Source organism: Prenolepis imparis, unplaced genomic scaffold (genome assembly GCF_030444845.1).
Source record: "Prenolepis imparis isolate NDT839.2.m4 unplaced genomic scaffold, iyPreImpa1.0 SCAF_12, whole genome shotgun sequence".
In the NCBI taxonomy this organism is placed as follows: domain Eukaryota; kingdom Metazoa; phylum Arthropoda; class Insecta; order Hymenoptera; family Formicidae; genus Prenolepis; species Prenolepis imparis.
The window spans coordinates 6,712,285-6,732,125 of NW_028141170.1; the positions used below are offsets into that span (position 1 = coordinate 6,712,285).

Consider the following 19,841-nt stretch of genomic DNA (forward strand, 5'->3'; position numbering starts at 1 on the left):
AAATTTATAAGATCGTTGTCGGATAATAATAAACAAAAATTTGTTTATTTTTTTTTCACTCACACTAAATTGTTTAATGTCAAATTGTCGAATCGCGATTTCGTGTGACTAATCTTTCAAATTTTTATATCTTTATACATGCAATCAGAAACGATCAAACATTTGCACATGAAAGCTCCTTCGGGACTTCGTTAAACAAATGACTGACCGCGAAATTTTAATATACTTTATACTAACGAAGTGATTAAAATGTATTAAGCGTTATTATACAACTATGTTATATAAATAGTCAAATAAAATATGGTGGCAGTTATCTTAATATTGTGTTAGGTTGCAGTTTTAATTTAAAAAATAACTATTGGGAAGGATTGGAAAAATTCAATTTTTACATCACAGAAGCTGTACCTTCTAAGCACAGAGAAGCTTAAAAAGCGTTTAAAAATGTGAAATGCTTAAACTGCGGCTAAGCCGCATGCACTCTGCTGCGGTGGACGGACCGAGAATAGATTCAATCATGCGCGAATTTGATCACTTTAATTTTAGACGAATCTTTTCAATCCCGTTTCGTCACCTGGTCAATAAAAGCACTCTAATGTTCACTTGCAGGAGTACGACACATCACTTAAAAATAAATTGAACTGTGCGATTTGACCGCGCGTCATACCGCTTCGAACATGTTCTAGAATCCTTTACTAATTGCTATTTAGAACGATGTTAGGATTTCTTGCGCCTTAATGCTAGAGTTTACGGTAACATTAAATCTTATGTGCGTGCCTGACATCTATTAATTTTCATCAACGCAGTCTCTTTCATTCGTCCATTCCCTCTTCCCTCGTCGATGGTGTTGTTTTTACGTTAACCTTTTGAAAAGTCAGTGACGAGGTATTTTTCTTTTCTCTCAAGGTTATCCATAAATAAAAGACAATTGTCGCATTGTGTTTTTAAAACGTCGTTTCATTGTGCATCGTCACGAAACGAAGGAAATTTTTTTCTCAAACAAAACCATTATAATGCAAAATTTTTAGAGATTAATATTTTTATAAAACTAAAACAACTCAAACGCTTGCTACGCGCGCGCCATTCTTCGGTTTTGTTTTTAAAAAAATGACATTAAAAAAAAAATAATATAATAGTTTATTTAAACTCGATTAATATTTTTTTACAGAAATCAGCTGATTAAAGCGTTAATTTACTAAGTAAATTTTAAAATAAAAATGTTTTATAATAAAAATTTTATAAAAATGTTATAAAAGTTAAAGTAATATGTTGTAAATAATATGTAATATCTTATTTTCGATTAATATTTTTTGACAAATCAGCTGATAACTCAAAAATATTAATCGAGTTTTAAGTACTATAACATATTATTTAAAACATATTATATTATTTTATTAAATTTTTTTAACATAATATTTTAAAAAATAATTAGTAAATTAACCCTTTAATCAGTGATTTCTGTCAAAAAATATTAATAAAGCGAAAATTTTCTAATTAAATATATATTCCAGCTTACATATTTGTATTTATATTTATATTTATATTGCAATATAAAAACATTTTTCTTAAACTGCATTGTTTATGAGATATTCGACACACATATGTATAGACATAATTTGAATATTTTGTTTTCAGATCAATGTGTGCTGTCTGCTACAACTCCGCTATTGTACATACGTGTCGGTGAGTGAGAAATTGTTTTTTATAACATTTGTATAGCGGTAATGTGTATATGTTGAAAATATTAAAATAATAATAGTTTTAAATAATATGTTATAATATATCTTATCCGCGATTAATATTTTTTGACAAAAATCAGTTGATAATTGTCAAAAATATTAATCGAATTTAAAATATTATAACATTTCTTTCAAAAAAGACATGTTAATTGTAAGTCAATTCTCGCAAGTATTGTTGCATCTTTTCCGCGATACTGATCGACTGCTTTGATTCGCATTGTGCGTTATATTCGTAGCATCGAGAGGCTGTCATCGCTAGGAGATTAGTAGTTTAACAGTTTGTTTAAAATAAAATTAAATAAAATAATATGTTATAATAATTTATCCGCGATTAATATTTTTTGACAGAAATCAGCTGATAACTGTCAAAAATATTAATCGAGTTTAAAGTATTATAACATATTATTTAAAACTAATATTATTATTTTATTTAATTTTATTTTGAGCGAACTGTCAAACTGCTAACCTTGCGATGACAGCCTTTCGATGCTACGAATATAACGCACAACGCGAATCTTGACAGCCAATGAGCATCGAGGAAAAGCGACAACGATAAACTTATAACAATAAACAACAATAAATTATATGCGAGTATCGATTTTACATATCTTTTTTAGAAAAGGAACTAATTACTTAGTATGTCGTGATTATTTTATAATAATATAAGTTAACGCGGTTGCTATATATATATTACAAAAAAAATTTTTATAAGTAAGTTAAATTCAACAAGCAAAAGATTACTTAGTTACTGAAAAAAATTTGTTAACTGGACTAAATCGTTCAACGAAATATTATTTTGTTAATTGGACATATAAAAATATTTAAATTAAATATAACATTAAATTTAACGAAACGTGTATTTGACTTAAATACTAATATATGTTCAATTAACAAAATAGTAATTTAGTTGAACGGTTTAGTCAAGTTAATAATTTTTTTTTAGTGTATGAAGGAACTATATACATTGAATAATATTATCGTGAAGCGTTTTTCATCTCACGTATTTACTTAAATGCTATAAGAAAAAATAAAAAAAAATAGAATCCAATATTTTTATCACTTACGACTTTTTTTTGTGCGGCAATGTATAACAATTCAAACGACTTAACGGCCGACTGATGCACTTGATGGTTAGCACGTTGCACTTCCGCTGTGTTTCAAGCCCATTGTCTCGTTCCTTCCGAATTCAGCAAAGATTAAATTTCGAATTCGATTTCGGTTCACTTTTACAAACAAAAAGTCCGTTCGTAGTCTACGATCTTCGGATTATACGTTGCACCGAAACTACAGGGTACAAAGATCGTTAGAATGCCAATGGTCAAAGGACAGCGTGCTTTTGTTTTCGAGAAAATTTTATCTCGATTGTCTAGACACGCGCAGAAATTCCTGAATTTTTCCACCAACGACGATAATTACGAGTTCATTTGAGATAGATCGATCTAAGAACGTATCCGTGAGATGCATCGATGCTTTGTAAATTTTATTCTGTCTCGTTTCTGCACACTCATCTCATACACTTTTGTATCGCCTGGAGCAAAAGTATTTTTACATTAAGATTATCAAGAGAAAAGAGCAAGGGAGAGAGCGAGAGAGAGAAAGAAAAAGAGAGAATATTAAGCAGTATAGCAACGAGTTCTTATCAATAGATGCATTTCAGCATTCTTCAGAAAATTTTGTTTGAATTATTTTTAGTGAAACATTCCTACTTTAAGAGAGTTTAAAAAATTATCACTATTCTCGCTGATATTTTTTGAATAGTTGAACGAATGCATCAGAGAAAAAGACACGTGCGCATACAAAATTCACATATAGAGTTCTTTAAAATTAATTAATTATTCTGATTTTATTAAGTGTATCGACACCTTTTTTTTTTTGTAAATTCACTTCGATCTTCGCACATTCGCGCAAGATTACTTTCAAAGCATCAGAAATGATAACTGAAGAGATTGTCGCGATTGATTTTTTAACCAGTCGGACCAATGCGTCAAAGAGAAAACACAGGCGCATATGCACTTTTATTTTTCACGCGATACTTTTGAGAGGGTCGGTTATTTTAACAAGATGTTCGCTTTAATTATTACACACTGTTGTGTCACCGCGCGCGCTACTACTTTCGAACAATCATGAATGAAAATCGTCGTCGTTCACCTTATTTCCAAGTTCGATCGAATGAATGCGTCACGTACAACACTCGCGCGATGCGTATGTATGTACTTTTTCTTTCGGAGCAACACTAGGCTTAGCGTTAATTCACGATGCAACGCGACACCGAAGGGACATGAGGCTGCAAATTTTTCAAACTAACACCAGTGTAAAGTAATAGATGCAGGGGGGAGGAGGGAGACGCTTGGCGACGAGCGAACGAGCTGCTGCTCGCATTCGCACCTGACGCGGTGCGACACGGCTCGCGGCTCGCGAAGAACTGGCGAACCGCGCGCCAACGCAAACTCACCCAACCGTCCCTTTTCAACCGACGAGACCGACCGACCGAACCACCGTTGAAGAGCAGGTACCGACACCATCCTTGTCCCCGTTTCACCCGCGCCGCCGCAGCCACTATTCCCCCTACTCTCGGTTCGACCTTTCGGAGCGTGCATCCCTATTTACCCCCGGATTTATCCCAGGTCCGGATCGACGCTGTCGGGGTCCCGTCGAACATGTCCGGCACCTGTCGAACCTTTTATTTACACGCGCCTTTCTTCGTGTTCTGCTCTTGCAAGTAGTTTTATTGCGCGCCCACGAGTCAATACGAAGCGCAGAATGATGTAGTTTACTGCAAATTTCTAAATTACATTTTATTAATTTGGAAATTTCCGGCTTTCTTTGGGAAAGTCGTATATAATTTTTTCCTATGATTGTCTTAATGTTAACATTAAGGTAATGTCATAAGATAAAGGTATATGTGCTATTGGATTTAATATTAATGATATTTTTAATGATATCCCCCTTTAAAAAATTTATTATATTTATTAAATTACTCATCAATCTTAAGTTCATTTATAATCGCAAGAATTCTCAGCACAATCGTGAATTTATCATTGCAAGTAAATAAATGATTAATCATGCAATCATATAATAAATAATTATAGAACACGATAATGGCTTCTCATCAATCGACGTACTATCGCTGCAGTCTGCTTCTACTTTACTCTTGATACTTGTTTGGCTGAATCAATCATACTTTAATACACATGGGAAAAAAATGTGCCTAATTAGCATCATATACTAATAAACATTACGTAACACTCGATGATGTTTCATTCTACATGTTTCCATTCTATACGCATTATGTATTGTAAGATCGACGCATGCTCATAGCGTTCTCACTTTAGTCTCGTGTTCTATAAACCTATATAACGTATGACGTCATCTCATCTGCGCTAAAGCAAATAATTTTACGTTACTGCTTTATGTAAAATTCGCAATATATAAAAAATTCCTGCATAGTTGCTTCCCTTATAAAGGTTGATTCATATCTACACAGACATTGAACCTGCTAGACATGTAGCGTGGCAGACACGACAAATATTCTTTAATATATTATTTATGAACGCATATTTAGTGTTAATCGTACCGACACCTACAGATACGGACAAGTCTTCAACAGATAGGTGGTGAACCATTTTTTAAAGTATTCGGAGCGTCCTAATGCAATTCTCTGTGCATGTGCATAATACTTTCTCTGATATAAAACTGCCGAAAAGTTCATATCAGTCTAAGTGTTTGTCACATAAAACATAAAGTCTATCTTTGAATATTATCAAAAATATTGTGTCTGCCACGCTATGTGTCTGGCACGTTCAATGACTGTAGATATGAATCTTTAAAATCCGTTCATATTTACAGACATTGAACGTGCCAGATTCAAAGCATGGCACACGATATTTTTGATAATATTCAAAGACAGACACTTTATGTGACAAACACTTAGCGTGATTGACATGAGCTTTTCGACAGTTTTATATCAGGAAAGTACTACACACTACGCACATGCACAGAGAATTGCATTAGGACGTTCCGAATACTTTAAATATGAATGCGTTCATAAATAATATATTAAAGAATATTTGTCATGTCTGGCACGTTCAATGTCTGTAGATATGAATCGACGTTAATACACAAAAATTATCAGAAGTGTTTTGTTTTTTTTTAGTTAACGTAAAAAAATTTTAATCTAAAAAATATAAAAAATTATAAAATCAGAAGTGTTTTGTTTTTTTATATAACGTAAAAAAATTTTAATCTAAAAAATGTTCTTGATATGTTATAAAATAAAAATAATTAAGATATTTTTTCTGTTAACAACATTTTTTATTTTCCTATTGTGATTCGTTTTGACATTCGCAGAGTTAAATCTTCGTCGTCAAATATTTATGACGAATGAATATTCCTATTTGTGATTACATAATCACTGAAGTGCTTCCTTTTGTGTTTGACCATGTTGTTTTGTGCTGGTCTGTATGGAAAAGTGTATTGTTAATCTTTAATTCCTGTTCCGTACACAGATTTATTAGCAGTTCGCTGTTTTCGTTTAGTGTCTCTATTAATATCTGCATCACTCCTGCTAACGCATTATTGCCAATTCTAGTGTTAGGATCTCCCATAATAAAAACTCTGTTGCCTCTAGGGATAGATTATTATTTATTATTAAATACCTCATTCATTATTCATTTTTCTTAAAATTTTAATTTGTTAACTAACACGCATAAACATCGTATCTGGTTGCGAGTTGGTTAGAGGCATTCTATCGATCTGCAGATATGAACTATTGTGCGATTTGCGTGTCGATGCATCATACGTAACACGTGTGATGGAACACTACAACTTGTAAAATCGCACAAAGCGAGAGCGGGATCGCGAGAGGTAACGAGAGAAAGCAGGAAATTCGAGAATCAAGGAATTACCCTTTGCCATGATGAATCACGTCCCTAAAATCGTAGTCATCCCCTTCAAGCTGTGCGAAACTCAGATATATATGCGCAAGTCGTAAAAGTTCTTCGCCACGCCTGCTTCCATTTCGTTCGGTTAATTCGGATTAAATTCCCAACTTCCGCATGATTAGAAAAACGAATTTACGTCGCGGCCGAAGGAAAACGTTCCTTTTCCCGAATTACAGGAAATAATTACAGGAAATAATCCGAGCGACCTGTCGAACGGCGCCGGCGTAGAGATGCAAATCGCGTTTTCCTCTTTTCGTATGCGAGATAGAGAGAGATGGAAAGGGGCAGGGGAAAGAGAAATGTGAACACGCTTTTCTGCGAGTGAGAAAGTTCCGACGAAGAATAAAGTAGAAGTAAAATGTATCCGTCGTTGGAGATTCGAGCGCGAATGCATCGAAATGAATTTTAAATACCGATCCGACTACTGATATTTACTAGGACGTTGACGGCATCCATCGCACATTTTATTTCACGCAGTCAGTTCTATTGTTTATGTAACGTAATAATTGAACACTCTTATATGATCATGAATACGTAATTTACGGATGAATTATCGCCGCGCTCGGAAATTTAATGAACTCTATTTTCAATGACAAACTTTATTTTTGTTAAGATACGGTGACAATCCTACTTTGGCAATTTTATTAAACATATGCATGTTGCAATTAGTTGTCATTTTCCGAAATGAATTGAATTAGTATAATTATCTGCCCTGTAGAAAGAGAATTTACTGTCGGTTTCGTTGGAAATATCTGAAATCTTGGATTTAGCTAAGTTCAAATAACATAAGACATAAGTAATATAATACAAATCTAATTATAATTATATTATATCGCGCGTGGAATCAGTTCTATCAATGATATTTTATAAAACATTTATGAAATGATCTTTCAAATCATATTCAGATCATATCATTCAGATTATCATTTAATTTCATTGTAAAATTGAAAATTTAAATAACATCTTTATACATAAATATATCAAAATAATGTCGTATCATATACTTAAAAATGTTCTTTTTTCGAATTTCCTTTAAAAATGTGCAAAATGCAAAACCGCGCATGTAGATACCGTTAGTCGAAGAATCGATTGCATTTGTCACTGGAAAAACAATTTCTTTTTTCTCTATTATCGCTCTATTTTTTCGCGAATGCAATTGTCACCTTGTCAACCGTCGTATATGTGTCATTTTAGCAATTTTTCTATAAACTCACGTGTTCTGTAACAGAGCAGATAACTCGATATTGCGTCTTGCGAAAATAAAGACGATACAAAATCGTTTATCATCCATCCGAGAAATCATTGCGCTTAGATTTTACATTTATTATTTTCATTACATCCATATATTTTATTATATCAACGATGATATTCATGGTCTGCATCAGATGCGCACGTATCCGTATTATCGAAACAGATTGCATTTAATCTTAAAATTTTTACCGGCAAATCTTATCGAGCAAGAGAATAGAATCTTTTCTAAAGGTTAATAGAAAATTGTGTAAGATTGATCTTTCCAAAATTTCTTATCTTGGAAATCAAAGTTAAAAATAGAAAAACATTAACATATTTGATACGTAAGTGCAAATAAATAAATGTTAAGAAAAACTTGATATCCGTTACTATAAATTTCCTCTGAGATCGGCGATGTGACGTCAGCGATATGCGGAGAGAGAAAGAGAGATCTGCCGCAGATTAAACCTCACGAGGCGTGAAGTCAAATCTTAGCGCCGGAACGCGCTAGGATCCTCTTATTGTTCGCAATCCTGACCTACCTTTTGTTCGCAAATCGAGCTAGCAGACGGATAGACGTTAGAAATGAGCACGCGGGAACAAGTCGCAGAGAAAAAGAAATCGTGATTCGAGCGCAAAAGACGAGTTACCCGTGTATTATAGATCTTCCCCGCTCTCGTGTGCCGCGCTAGACAAATTGCAATAGTCTGACGAACACAAAAGACAGATTCCCACTGCTCTTTAGTCTCGCGCGCATCAACCGCATATTAATCGCGAGATTCGTCTATTTTGAGGTGCACTGCCATTAGTGGCGTCAATCACTTCTATCTGCAGGTCGCGTTAAGATTTACTGATTATTTCAAATGCTGGAAATCTCCATCCAGTGCGAGTAATTAATCTCTCGTTTCTTAATAACCATATTTACACTCGTCATCCCACAAATATTGACGCAAGTAACTATTTATTTACTACGATGATAAATTCACGACTGTGTCAAGAATTCTTGCAATAATATTTATCAATATTTATATCAATATTTATTATCGTAATAATCTAATAAATTAATAATAAATAAATTAAGATAACTTACTAATTAAAGAGCTAATTTTTATATGAGTTAGATTGAGTAATTCAATTAAATGAATTAATTTTGGTCTCTGGTCTCTCGTGTCTCTTCTGTCATCTCTGATCTGTGGTTTATGATCTATAGTCTATGGTCTATAGTCTCTGGTATCTGATCTATACTCTCTGGTCTCTGTTATCTAGTCTCTGATCTATATCTCTACATCACCGATATTATGCACTGTTTTGGTATATTGCTAATAAAAGCTTTACAACCATGTCGGTATAACACGCACGCGTTTATGGGCAATGTCTCTTTTCGAAGGAGTATACTGTGTGATGCAGTTTCCGAAGTTCCATTATCCTCGGGTCTCGTATTACCTTCGAATTTAACAGCAGTTTCGCGCACACGTGGAACTGTATTTATGGCTCACTGAATTTTGCAGATGCGACGTCGGTCAGAAAACATTTATTCAGAAATTCTAACAATTTGAAAGCTGAAGAGTAGTTAAAATAATTTGAAAATAACAAATAAAAAATGTGTAAAGATTGAAAAAAAACAGAATATCTATGATTTTTATCTCTCTATTAAGATTATTCCCATTTTGTAGGAGAAATATATAAGTTAGAGATATAATTATAAGTACGTATGCGAATAATTATTAATTGATTAATTGGCCTATTAATATTGTCCGTAATAAAACCATTATATATATATATATATATATATATATATATATATATAAAATACATATTAGAGAAATATGCTAAATGTGGCGATTTTCCCTTGACATTTGCAATACAGTTATGCACAGGATTGTATAATATTTTGCTCGTTTGTGGTGCATATGCAACATGGTAGAGTCAGCGACACATGCAAGCGCTTAAGTTACAGCTTGTGTTTCAACATCTACGCGGTACTTGCGGTCGGATTTATGTGTCTTCAATTCATCTAAAGAGATGGATTATGCTTTTACGTGTTTTTCCTTTGCAGATTTATTTGTCAGCAACGGTTGCACATGTATTGTCATAATGAATTGCATTTGGTACAATTCGACAATGAATAATAGAAATCACGATCGGTGCACATAACACGGATAGCGTGGATAGCGTTTTATTTACGCTTTCGATCACGTGCGCTATTCAAATATATAATAATTACTCAGCGATAATAAATAACGCGACACATTCGTTCGTCGTTCTGGAACTGGATATTCGCCACTTTTTTATTAAGTCGAATCGTGGAAGAGAAAAATTTAACAGTTTGCTTTTCCAACTTATTATACTATTATAATTTACGCTGTATGCAGTTGCAAATGCAATTAAAGTGTCGCGGATATTGTACTTTTGGCTGTCTGCGACAATTCGTAGAAATATTAGATACTCCGAAGAGTGGCCAGTAATAGTAACAGCAAAAGTACAGCTCAGCGATTTAACCACATGGAAGTTTCCGCTGCTAAATAACATTTTAGTGATTATGAAATTATAAACTATCTTTTTTTTATATGTAAAAAAATATTTTCATAAAATATAAGATATATAATATCGTAAATAAAAAAATAAAAAATAAAAAATAAAATAATATTTTATTAAAAACCATTTTAATTAAATTTTAATACATTTTTTATTTTGTGACAATCTTTCTTGGTTATCAAGTATGCAAATATGAATATTTCTGTTCAGCACAAACAATGTCATTATAACAGATATTTGCTAAAGTTTAACAAGCCGAAATTCTAGAGGAAATTCAAATGATAGTAAAGAATCGAGAAATAGATCATGCAATCTCGCTTCCTTGTTGTTCATTGAAAGTGTCATTCATTGTCGAGTTATACCAATGCAATTCATTATGACAATGCATGTGTGCATACGCGATATGCAGGCGTCGCTGACGAATAAATCTTCAAAGGAAGAACACGACGTAAAAGCATAATTCTTTTCCGGCATTTTTAAACGGAGCCACACCATCAATAATATCGCGTATGACGACAGCACGAAAACGAATCGATAATTTCATCGTTATGCGACGCGCATGTCCTCGATTTCAAAACTGAACTTGTATGTATTGAAATCTCGATTGAAATGTATTGAGACTCATGCAAGCATCTTGAATTATTATTCTGTATAAAAAACAAGAGTGATGTAAAGATAAGTTTTAGTTAATTTCTTACGCTTTCGTGCGCATGAGCTGTCGAATAATTCATTTATTTTAACATATTTTCACAGCATAGAATATTTCTATACACAATATGGTTGGTTTGGTTTGTATAGCGTCTGTCGTCTCTGTCCGATTTCCAGGTTTTTCTTTTATTGGTATTGTTCTTTTGTCAAATTCCTTTTGTTCCAAATTGTTTTTTTAATATTCTCTCTCTAAGATTTGTTAGGTCTTCCTAGCTTTTTTCTTGTAGGAGCATTCCATAACGACTTTCGGTAATATAGTATATTATCGAACATATATATTACATACATATGTACCTATATATATGTATATATATTTTGTCACATATATTTTAAAAAGTTTGGGGGGATAAACAACATCCTTGTCACAATCTCTTTAATATCAAAAGTTTTTTCTCCGAAATTTTTTCTCCGACTGATTATTATTTTCAATTCTTTATACAATGTTTGTGTGGTTTGAATAATGATCTGGTATATGTTTATCTTCTACAATATTTCAGAAATTCTACCTTGATTGTTATTTATGTAAAATAATTTTTCACTCTTTATATATTTAAATTTACATTTTTTTTCTCTTTAATGTAAAAATTTATTAAACAATTTCTTCATACTAGTGATGAGGTACTATAATACTTTAAAGATTTAATCGCACAATAAGGACAACGTAACTAGTTTCTCAGAGTCTTTAGTTGTAGCCGATCCTTTAATAAGGGAAACGACGAAGTTCGATGAAATCCGAAATAGACGACACAACTATAAGCTTTGTTGTATTAAAGTTCAATTACGCTTGATGCAAAAGTTATCTTAAAGATCATGAAATTATATTATCACGAGCTTTCTCATTCAGTTTCTTTGGATGATGTTTTTGACGAAAGAAATATAAAAGATAGTATACTTTTGCGCATTTTCCAGAAAATAACTTTATGAAGTAAAGTATAAATTTCACCGAGCTGTCGTCTTTCGAAACATCTTCATTATTTACAACTCTATGATAGAACATAAATATTACTTTATCATGCTAAAATTCATAGTATATAATAAAATTCTTCCACCTCGCGATATATCGCAGATAAATAAACAACACAATGTTTATTCAAAGAGTGAGATAAAAGTTCCTCTCACATTTAAAAAAAATAAATATTTCTCGTTTCTCGTATATGCAGTTTTCTTTCTTAATTCTCCATGGCTTTATTTAATTTAATAACACGTTTGCTGCTCTTAATGCAAATTTCAAAAATTATTTCTAAAAATAAATAAAAGTCAGAAGAATAAAATAAAAAAATCAGAAAAAATTGATATTTTTACTATATTACTCTTGTTGAAAAGAGTAATTTTTTAAATAGATTATTCTATTTCTATAGAATATTAAGAAGAAAAATCGTCCGTTGTGTAGAAGCTTTGAAAAAAAATTTTTTTATTCAACCTCTCGATATAGATATACTCCATTGTACAGGTGGACTGCGTGAAAAATTGAAATGCCCCGTGTGGAGCTGTTACGCGATATTGGTTTCTCACACCGAAATTTAATGCGTGCTCGACCTGAATGGACGGTTCTGTGACGAAATAAGACAGATTGGGAACAACTGTTCCCAGATAATTACAGTTGTCCTCGCGGAATATTAAACTGTACTCGAACAAAGTGGCATTTGGTACGAGACATCTGGCTGTTCGAATAATAGAGCTATGGCGGGAGAAAATAATGGCGGGAAGAATAACGCGGAAAACATTCGCGTACATCCGTTTGCCAGATTATCAAATGTATAGATCGCAACGTAAACTATGTCAAATGAGTGGTTCTATAACACTGTGGGCATTCGCACGTGACAATTAACGCGAACGATCGCTTGTATCGCTTTCCGCTCCACTTGTCATTACATACCATAAATACGCATCTTGTAAAATATAAAATACACGATTCCAAAATCTTTCTCTGTCTTTGTGACATTTAATTCTAAAAAAGAATGTAATATATCTTTGACAAAAAATTTTTATATTTGTTCTGCATAAGAGATTTGTACATCATTAATTTTCCTCTTTTCTCTCGATAAATTATTTTCACAATCTTGCTGCAATATAAATTATTAATTATTAATAAATTATTAATAAATAATATTAATAATATTAATAAATAATAGTAGAAGTACAGCTCAACGAGTTAACTACGTGACAGTTTTTGGTGCAAAAAACATTTTAATGATTACGAAATTGTAAACTTATCTTCTTTTTTATATATAGAAAAATATTTTTATAAATTATAAAATATAATATTGCGGTAAACAAAAAAAAAAAAAAAAATAGAAAAAATAATATTTCGCTGAAAATCTTTTTTAATTAAATTTTTAATCAAATTTTAATATACATTTTGTATTTTATATTCTGTGACAATCTTGAACGATAGGGATGCTCGTTAAGCTCTCCTTATCGTGCGGAAGACTCTTTGATGTGGTTGTAATATAAGCATACGAAAGGAAGCGTCGGATTATTTCTTGATTCTGTTTCCACTATCATTATCTTTACGATTATATGACACAAATGTACGGCCGATGTAATGGAGATGATTAAAATTAATCGCGGGTTCGGTGGAAAATGCATTGACATGTACAAAAATGTTTTATTGTATATATGTATGTGCGTTAGACAGTTATATATACAGATAAGAACATAAAGAGAACGCGATTTATTGCTTACGACGCCACTAGCCATTTGTTCTTTTGCCAGTGTCAAACATGACGCTGTTTCGCGTTCTAGCAACAAGTCGATATTCAGACACTTGCTTTGCCATGCGTAGCTTCGAACGTTTTGAACCGAGGCCAACGACGCAGAAGATATACCTTTTGTGTCGCTCGGCATAAAACGATTATTTCCGCGCTCGCGTTCAATGAAATTTTTCAAGTTCAATCGTCCGGTAACGAGAAAATAATTACTATCGATAAACGTGACGAATATGTTGAAGCTCTCATTATATAACATTTCTATGATTGAAATTAAATGTTCCGATAAATTAATCGACGCGAAAAATTTGCGAATGGTAATGTTTATTAATTTATAATTATTATGATGTTTTCATTCATCTTCGATTGTTCGTTAATAACTTTGCATATATTAATTATTCCTATGTTGTGACATAATGTTTAGGCTTCTTTCAGATTCGTTTAATTAATTTGCCAATTAATTTCCCTCCTTTCACGAAGTGGTTTCGCGCAATGGAAAACTATTTTCGCTTTTAATATATCTTCTTATGATTTCCAATCGTTCGCTACTGGTTTTCCAATATCCGTTCTGTCAGTCTTTTAAACTTTAAAGAGATATTCACTTCTATATCGCATAGGTTCTCGCAAGAATAATTAAATTTATCTTGGTAGCAAAGTATTGACGTTGCAATAAATTACTTTGTTCGAAAAATATCTTCGTTAAAGCAATGAAATTCCCTGCACTATTATTATATAATTATATTATTTTTAGAAATTTGCATATAACTGTTACGGTAAAGATTTATTAGTTTTATATAGTAAAGATTTATTTAGTATCGAAGTAAATTCTTTATTATAATTGATGAAATTGTAATAATTTATTTAATAAATGTCTACGAAGGTATGAGATTAAACTGAAATATTACGAAAGAAAAAGGAGAATGCGAGATGTTTCAATCGTGGCTTCTCTCACGAAAGATTAAATCATCTCTAATGTAACCTTGCAAATATCCTTAATTTTTTAACAACGCGAGAAATGAATGAAACGCTGCAAGCGAAAATCGTGTTGCGATATGCGGAGGAAAAGGTCAATTCGCGATCGATTTCTCGTCTGATACTTTTAGAAAAAACGTTAGTATCACGCCGACAATCTGCTTGATACTATCTATCTGTGGATTGTAAACCTCTTAGAACAGACTTTAAATACAGATCAAAAATATGTATGGAAATTCAAACACAAATATATAATTATTTTCGCTATTATCGTTATGGTTATTAATACAATACTATATTCGTATCTTATCTAAATGAATCAATCTTTAAAGAGTTTATTAATTATATCTTTTCAAGCAGAGACTGAGAGAGAGTATTTTCTAATTTAAATTTTATCATTAAAAAATATAAATTATTTCGAAATAACTAATTTATATATAATTAATGTGTGATTAATAAGGGAAAAATTCTTGGAACTTTTTATGTAATATCTTACCTGGTGGACTTTTGTCCCTTTTTTTACGCCGATGTCTTTTTCTTTGTACTTCTTTGACGTAATTCGAGGACGAAGAATCCTCGTGGCTCGGAAATTCGCGGACTTCATTCGCTGATTTCCGCATCTCCTCCTGCCTTTTCTTCAGCAGTTCGTAAACTCTTTTGAAGTAATCCTTGGTGATATCTTCGTTAGATTTGTTCGCCAGTGAACCTTCACCGTTCAAATAGCCGAAATCACTGTCGGAGCCGTTGCCGTAATTTATTTTCGAGTCGAAGCCGTTTGCGTGTTCCTTTAATTCCTCGCTTCCGTCGACGATCTTGAAGGTATCGCTTTTCTTCACATTCGATCGTGCATATAGGTCTCGATAATTCACGAAGGCACTCGAAGGAATCGTGTTGTACGCGAAATTCGGAGAATTGACGTTCAGTGTAGACATGTTACCGATGTCATTATCGCGATTTTTTACTCGAATCTCTGCGACGATCGGCGATGATCGGCAGTTGATCGTGTTCTTCTTCTCGAGGAGCAAATAATTCTCCTGTAGACTGGTGCCGGGTCTGCTGCTACTGTTCGTCTCGTTTTCGAAAAATTTCTCGGTTTCTTTTTTTATCGACAATTCTTCGGTCTCTTCATGAGATTTCTCGTGAAGTGGATTCACGCAGTTTTTCAAGTTTTGGCAAACCTTGCAATTGCGCGAGGAACAGAGATCACGTTGCAGGTCCTTCCATCTCGGTTTACCCATAAAGTCCTCCTCGGATATTTCTCTCTCCGACTCGCGGCGATATCTCTCGCTTCTTTTCCGTTCTTTATATTCCCGCCAAGATCTTTCCACATTCTCCTGGCTCTTTATACGTCTAGAAGAATTTTCGAGGTTCTCAGCGCTGACCGCCGACATCGCCTCTACCTTCTCTTGTCCCAGCAAAACGTTGCTCTTGGTTTTACAGTAGAATTTCCTTCTCTCCAAACTCGACGATTCCCTTTTGACCTGCCATTTCGCTCGATTGTCCAGTTCTAAAGCTTCGACCAAAGCATCGCTCCTTGATTGTCGATAATTGCGCGGTTGTCTTCGAAACTGGGAATCTTCCGACAATCCTCTACAAGTTGTCGATTTCTCCCTTTCCATTTGCTTATCGAACTTCGACTTTTCTCTCTCGAGCATTTCGGGATCGAATCGTAGGACGCTCGTCTCACTGCGCACCTTTCGCGTTCTATAGTTTTTCCGATCGTTCTCGTGATTATAATCCGAGTATCTTTTTCTAATTCTGACGTTTTCGACGGTTTCCGGAATGTCGACATTAATGGCCGTTCTCGAACGCGCCTGTTCCATATTTATTCGCCGCTGTATCTTTTCGCGTAAGAACGTTCTGATCTTCGCCAGCTCCTCCTCGTTCATGTCGTCCTTTATCTTGCAAATGGTTCTATCCCCTTCGTTCGGTCTTAAATTGTTCTTTGTCGAATCCTCCATTGGAATTACGGCGCTGCGAGTTCGCAGATACGGTTTCACCTTTTTGTTTCCTTCATTCGGATTCTTCTCTTCAGGGTTGAGTGTGTCGCTTTTGTTCAAGCTACGATTTCTGGAACTCTTCTCGCTCGATTCGATTTTAGGATCTTTCGTCTCATCCCCGTCGTATTCTTCCTCGCGAACCAAGTTCAATAGGGTCTCACTCTGGCTCCTTAGATACGCTTTAACTTTTTTACATCTGTCCTTGGCGATCTCCTCCGGAGTTCTCCCGATCGTATTACGCGTACGTAGATCGTCCATGATCTGCTGTCGGAGGTAATCTCCGGCGGAGTATTTCTTGTTTCCCGCCGCTGCTCTTTCGGCGTTTCTTTCAATCCTCGTCTTCATCATTGGATCTTCTGTAGCAGACAAGTGTCGCTTTTTGCTCCGTCTCTCTATAATGTCGACGTCGCTTCGAGACTTTCGTGGGCCGAAGCTACACGTACCGAATTTACTGCTGAAGCCGTCGATGTTACGATTAATTTGAAGCGGCGTCGCGACGAATGAGACGGTGGAAGAAGACATCGACGAGGTGGAAGACGTTTGCTCTTTGCTTGTCGAGTTGGCGCACGTTGTCTCGTCGACCGGGAATTGCTCGTGGGTTCTTAGGCCCTTCTTGAAGGAACCTCTGGCTCGCTGCGCCGTTCGGCCGGTGGTCTCCACCAGCAGCCGGCCATCCTTGTCTAATAGCTGGATGACAGGCAGCGCGTCGGCGGACGTCGTGAGCTCCCACTCCCAGTGCAGCGGTTTCTGCAGCTTCAGTCGAATGATCGGCTCTGCCGATTCGCTGCCGGGGCCCGTGGAATCCTGACCGACCGGACTGGAAGTCGTCGCCCTGACGATCGGATGGGCGTTCTTCATGGTCCCGGTTCTTTCTCTCTCGTTCCTACGTACGTTCGTTCGTTCTCGCTCGAGTAATCTGCCGGAAAAACTCACTCGCTCGCGTTTGCCCGTTCGATCGTCCCGATTAATTCCTCGTTCCAAACGAGTTTGTCGTCTGGAGTCTTCTTAACGGGTCCTGCCTTCCCTCGTTGAATTTTATGGATTTCGAGAAAGCCCGATCGGATCTCGAACCGTGTTTCGAAGCGCGCGTTTGTTCACATCACTGTTCGCCGCGATATATTTTTAATCTCTATGAAAATTATTCTACACTTTAAAGAAAAAATTTATATTATATTAATAATGTTACATAAGAGGAATTTTGAAAATAAGATTTGCATGCTGCGATCGCGAGAAAGATATTGAAGATACGCTCGAGATGCGAGATACAAGATGAAGCGACTGGTCGCATGACTTAAAGTCGATGTCGCTTCACCGTTCACTTGGCGATAAGCTTCGAGTTAAAACTGTAGTCCCGTTTTCCGAGCTCCCGCGAATAACAGCTGCGTACAGTATGCGCTCGCGCATCTCGCGGCATTCGAGCATCGTTGCATTTGTCGCTCGCGCGATTACCTGTTCGACGACGACGAGCGCGCAGACAAGAACGACGGGTTGCCGATTTGCTCGTGTTGGCGAACGCGCACCAGTCCAAGTTCGCGCGCGTTACATCGCTTATGTAACGCGACTCTTCTTGTGGACTTGGCAGTCTATCAAATTCTCGGCGCCGAGTACGACTTTCTTTCTTCGCGGGCGAAGGAAGGATGCAACACACACAGAGTTTCGCGTCACGTCTCATGTTGCGGGTAGATTCCCGGAAGATTCATCTTGCGCGCGTTCCATCACGCCGCTTGTAATTTGCAAAAACAGACGAGCCGCTACGCTCGCAAAATGAGATGCCACACGTGTGCATGCACGACGATGTGTATCTGTATTTATATTGCTAATTACGCGATAATTAGGGGGCAGTAATTAGTATATTTTGATTACGTATGCATCGACGTATTTCAAGGTATATAATTCACGAACGAATTTTAGCGAAGACTTTTCTCCTGTCGATAATACGCAAGCATATTTATATTTCACTTTTATTTTCAATAATGAAACACGATGTATATATATCAAATATCTATCAAATCAGATCGCGAATGGTCATGAAAATCGTAGACCCAATTTTCTAATGCTCTACTGTTACAAATACACGCGTACACATTTTCGAAGAATTTCAAATATTTTAAAGGCTTGACAGAGAAGAGAGAGAGAGAGAGAGAGAGAGAGAGAGAGAGAGAGAGAGAGAGAGAGAGAGAGAGAGAGAGAGAGAGAGAGAGAGAGAGAGAGAGAGAGAAGTAGTTTTGTTCGGTTTTTAATCGAGTGCGTTTAATCGCACACGCGAATAAACTTTTCATAACTTGCTTCGTAATCGGGGATTTATTCGTTTGTCTGCAAATCGCGTGATCGATCACAGACTCGCGGTCAGACCTCTTTGCGCGCGTTCGAGATAGAGATTTCAACCGTTCGATCGATGGATGTATAGATCAATCGTCGCGTGACTCGTACGAAAGGCACCCGTGAACCTCACTGAGAAATCGACACACAGAGAGAGAAGCGGATCTGGGGCTGTGCGGCGCGGTACTGGCTGTAAACGCGCGCGGTGGCGTCATACCGATCCGAAAATAAATCCCGCGGGATCTATCGGGTAGGGTGCAGGAATTCCGCCACGTGGGACGTGTCATGAATACTCGCTTGTGTTGTTTCCGTTGCTCGCGCACAGGTGCGTTTACAAACGCATACATGATGCGTGACGGCGATTTTACACGAAATTGTATTCATAGCAATGTGTATTACTCATCGAATTGTCATTCTGTATTAAGAATAGAATTTTTCAGCTGAGTAAATATCTAATTTCTAAAATTGTGGATTTAAAATTAGTCTCTTGTTGCCTACTACTTCATAACAGTACGTGTTTATAACTTAATAAATTCACATTAGTTCATAAAACACATGTTGTTTTAAGCTCAGAAATGATTTAATTATTTATTTTCGAATAATAAGAATAAAATTTCTCTTTTATGATACATGCAAGTATCGTTTTTATGATGTAATAATGTTTCATATGTTTTGCAATGTTTAATGAATATA

The 19,841-nt window shown here is 35.2% G+C and overlaps 1 protein-coding gene across 1 annotated transcript in view; it reads right to left on the minus strand.

Annotated features, from left to right (window-relative positions):
* LOC145943899 (uncharacterized) overlaps window positions 1–19,340 on the minus strand; it is a 72,959-nt gene extending 53,619 nt beyond the window's left edge. Inside the window, exon 1 of the mRNA XM_083051806.1 lies at window positions 15,326–19,340. Coding sequence (XP_082907932.1) covers window positions 15,326–17,687 — 2,362 coding nt within the window. The 5' untranslated portion in view covers window positions 17,688–19,340. The remainder of the gene's footprint in view (window positions 1–15,325) is intronic.
* Between the last annotated feature and the right edge of the window lie 501 nt (window positions 19,341–19,841).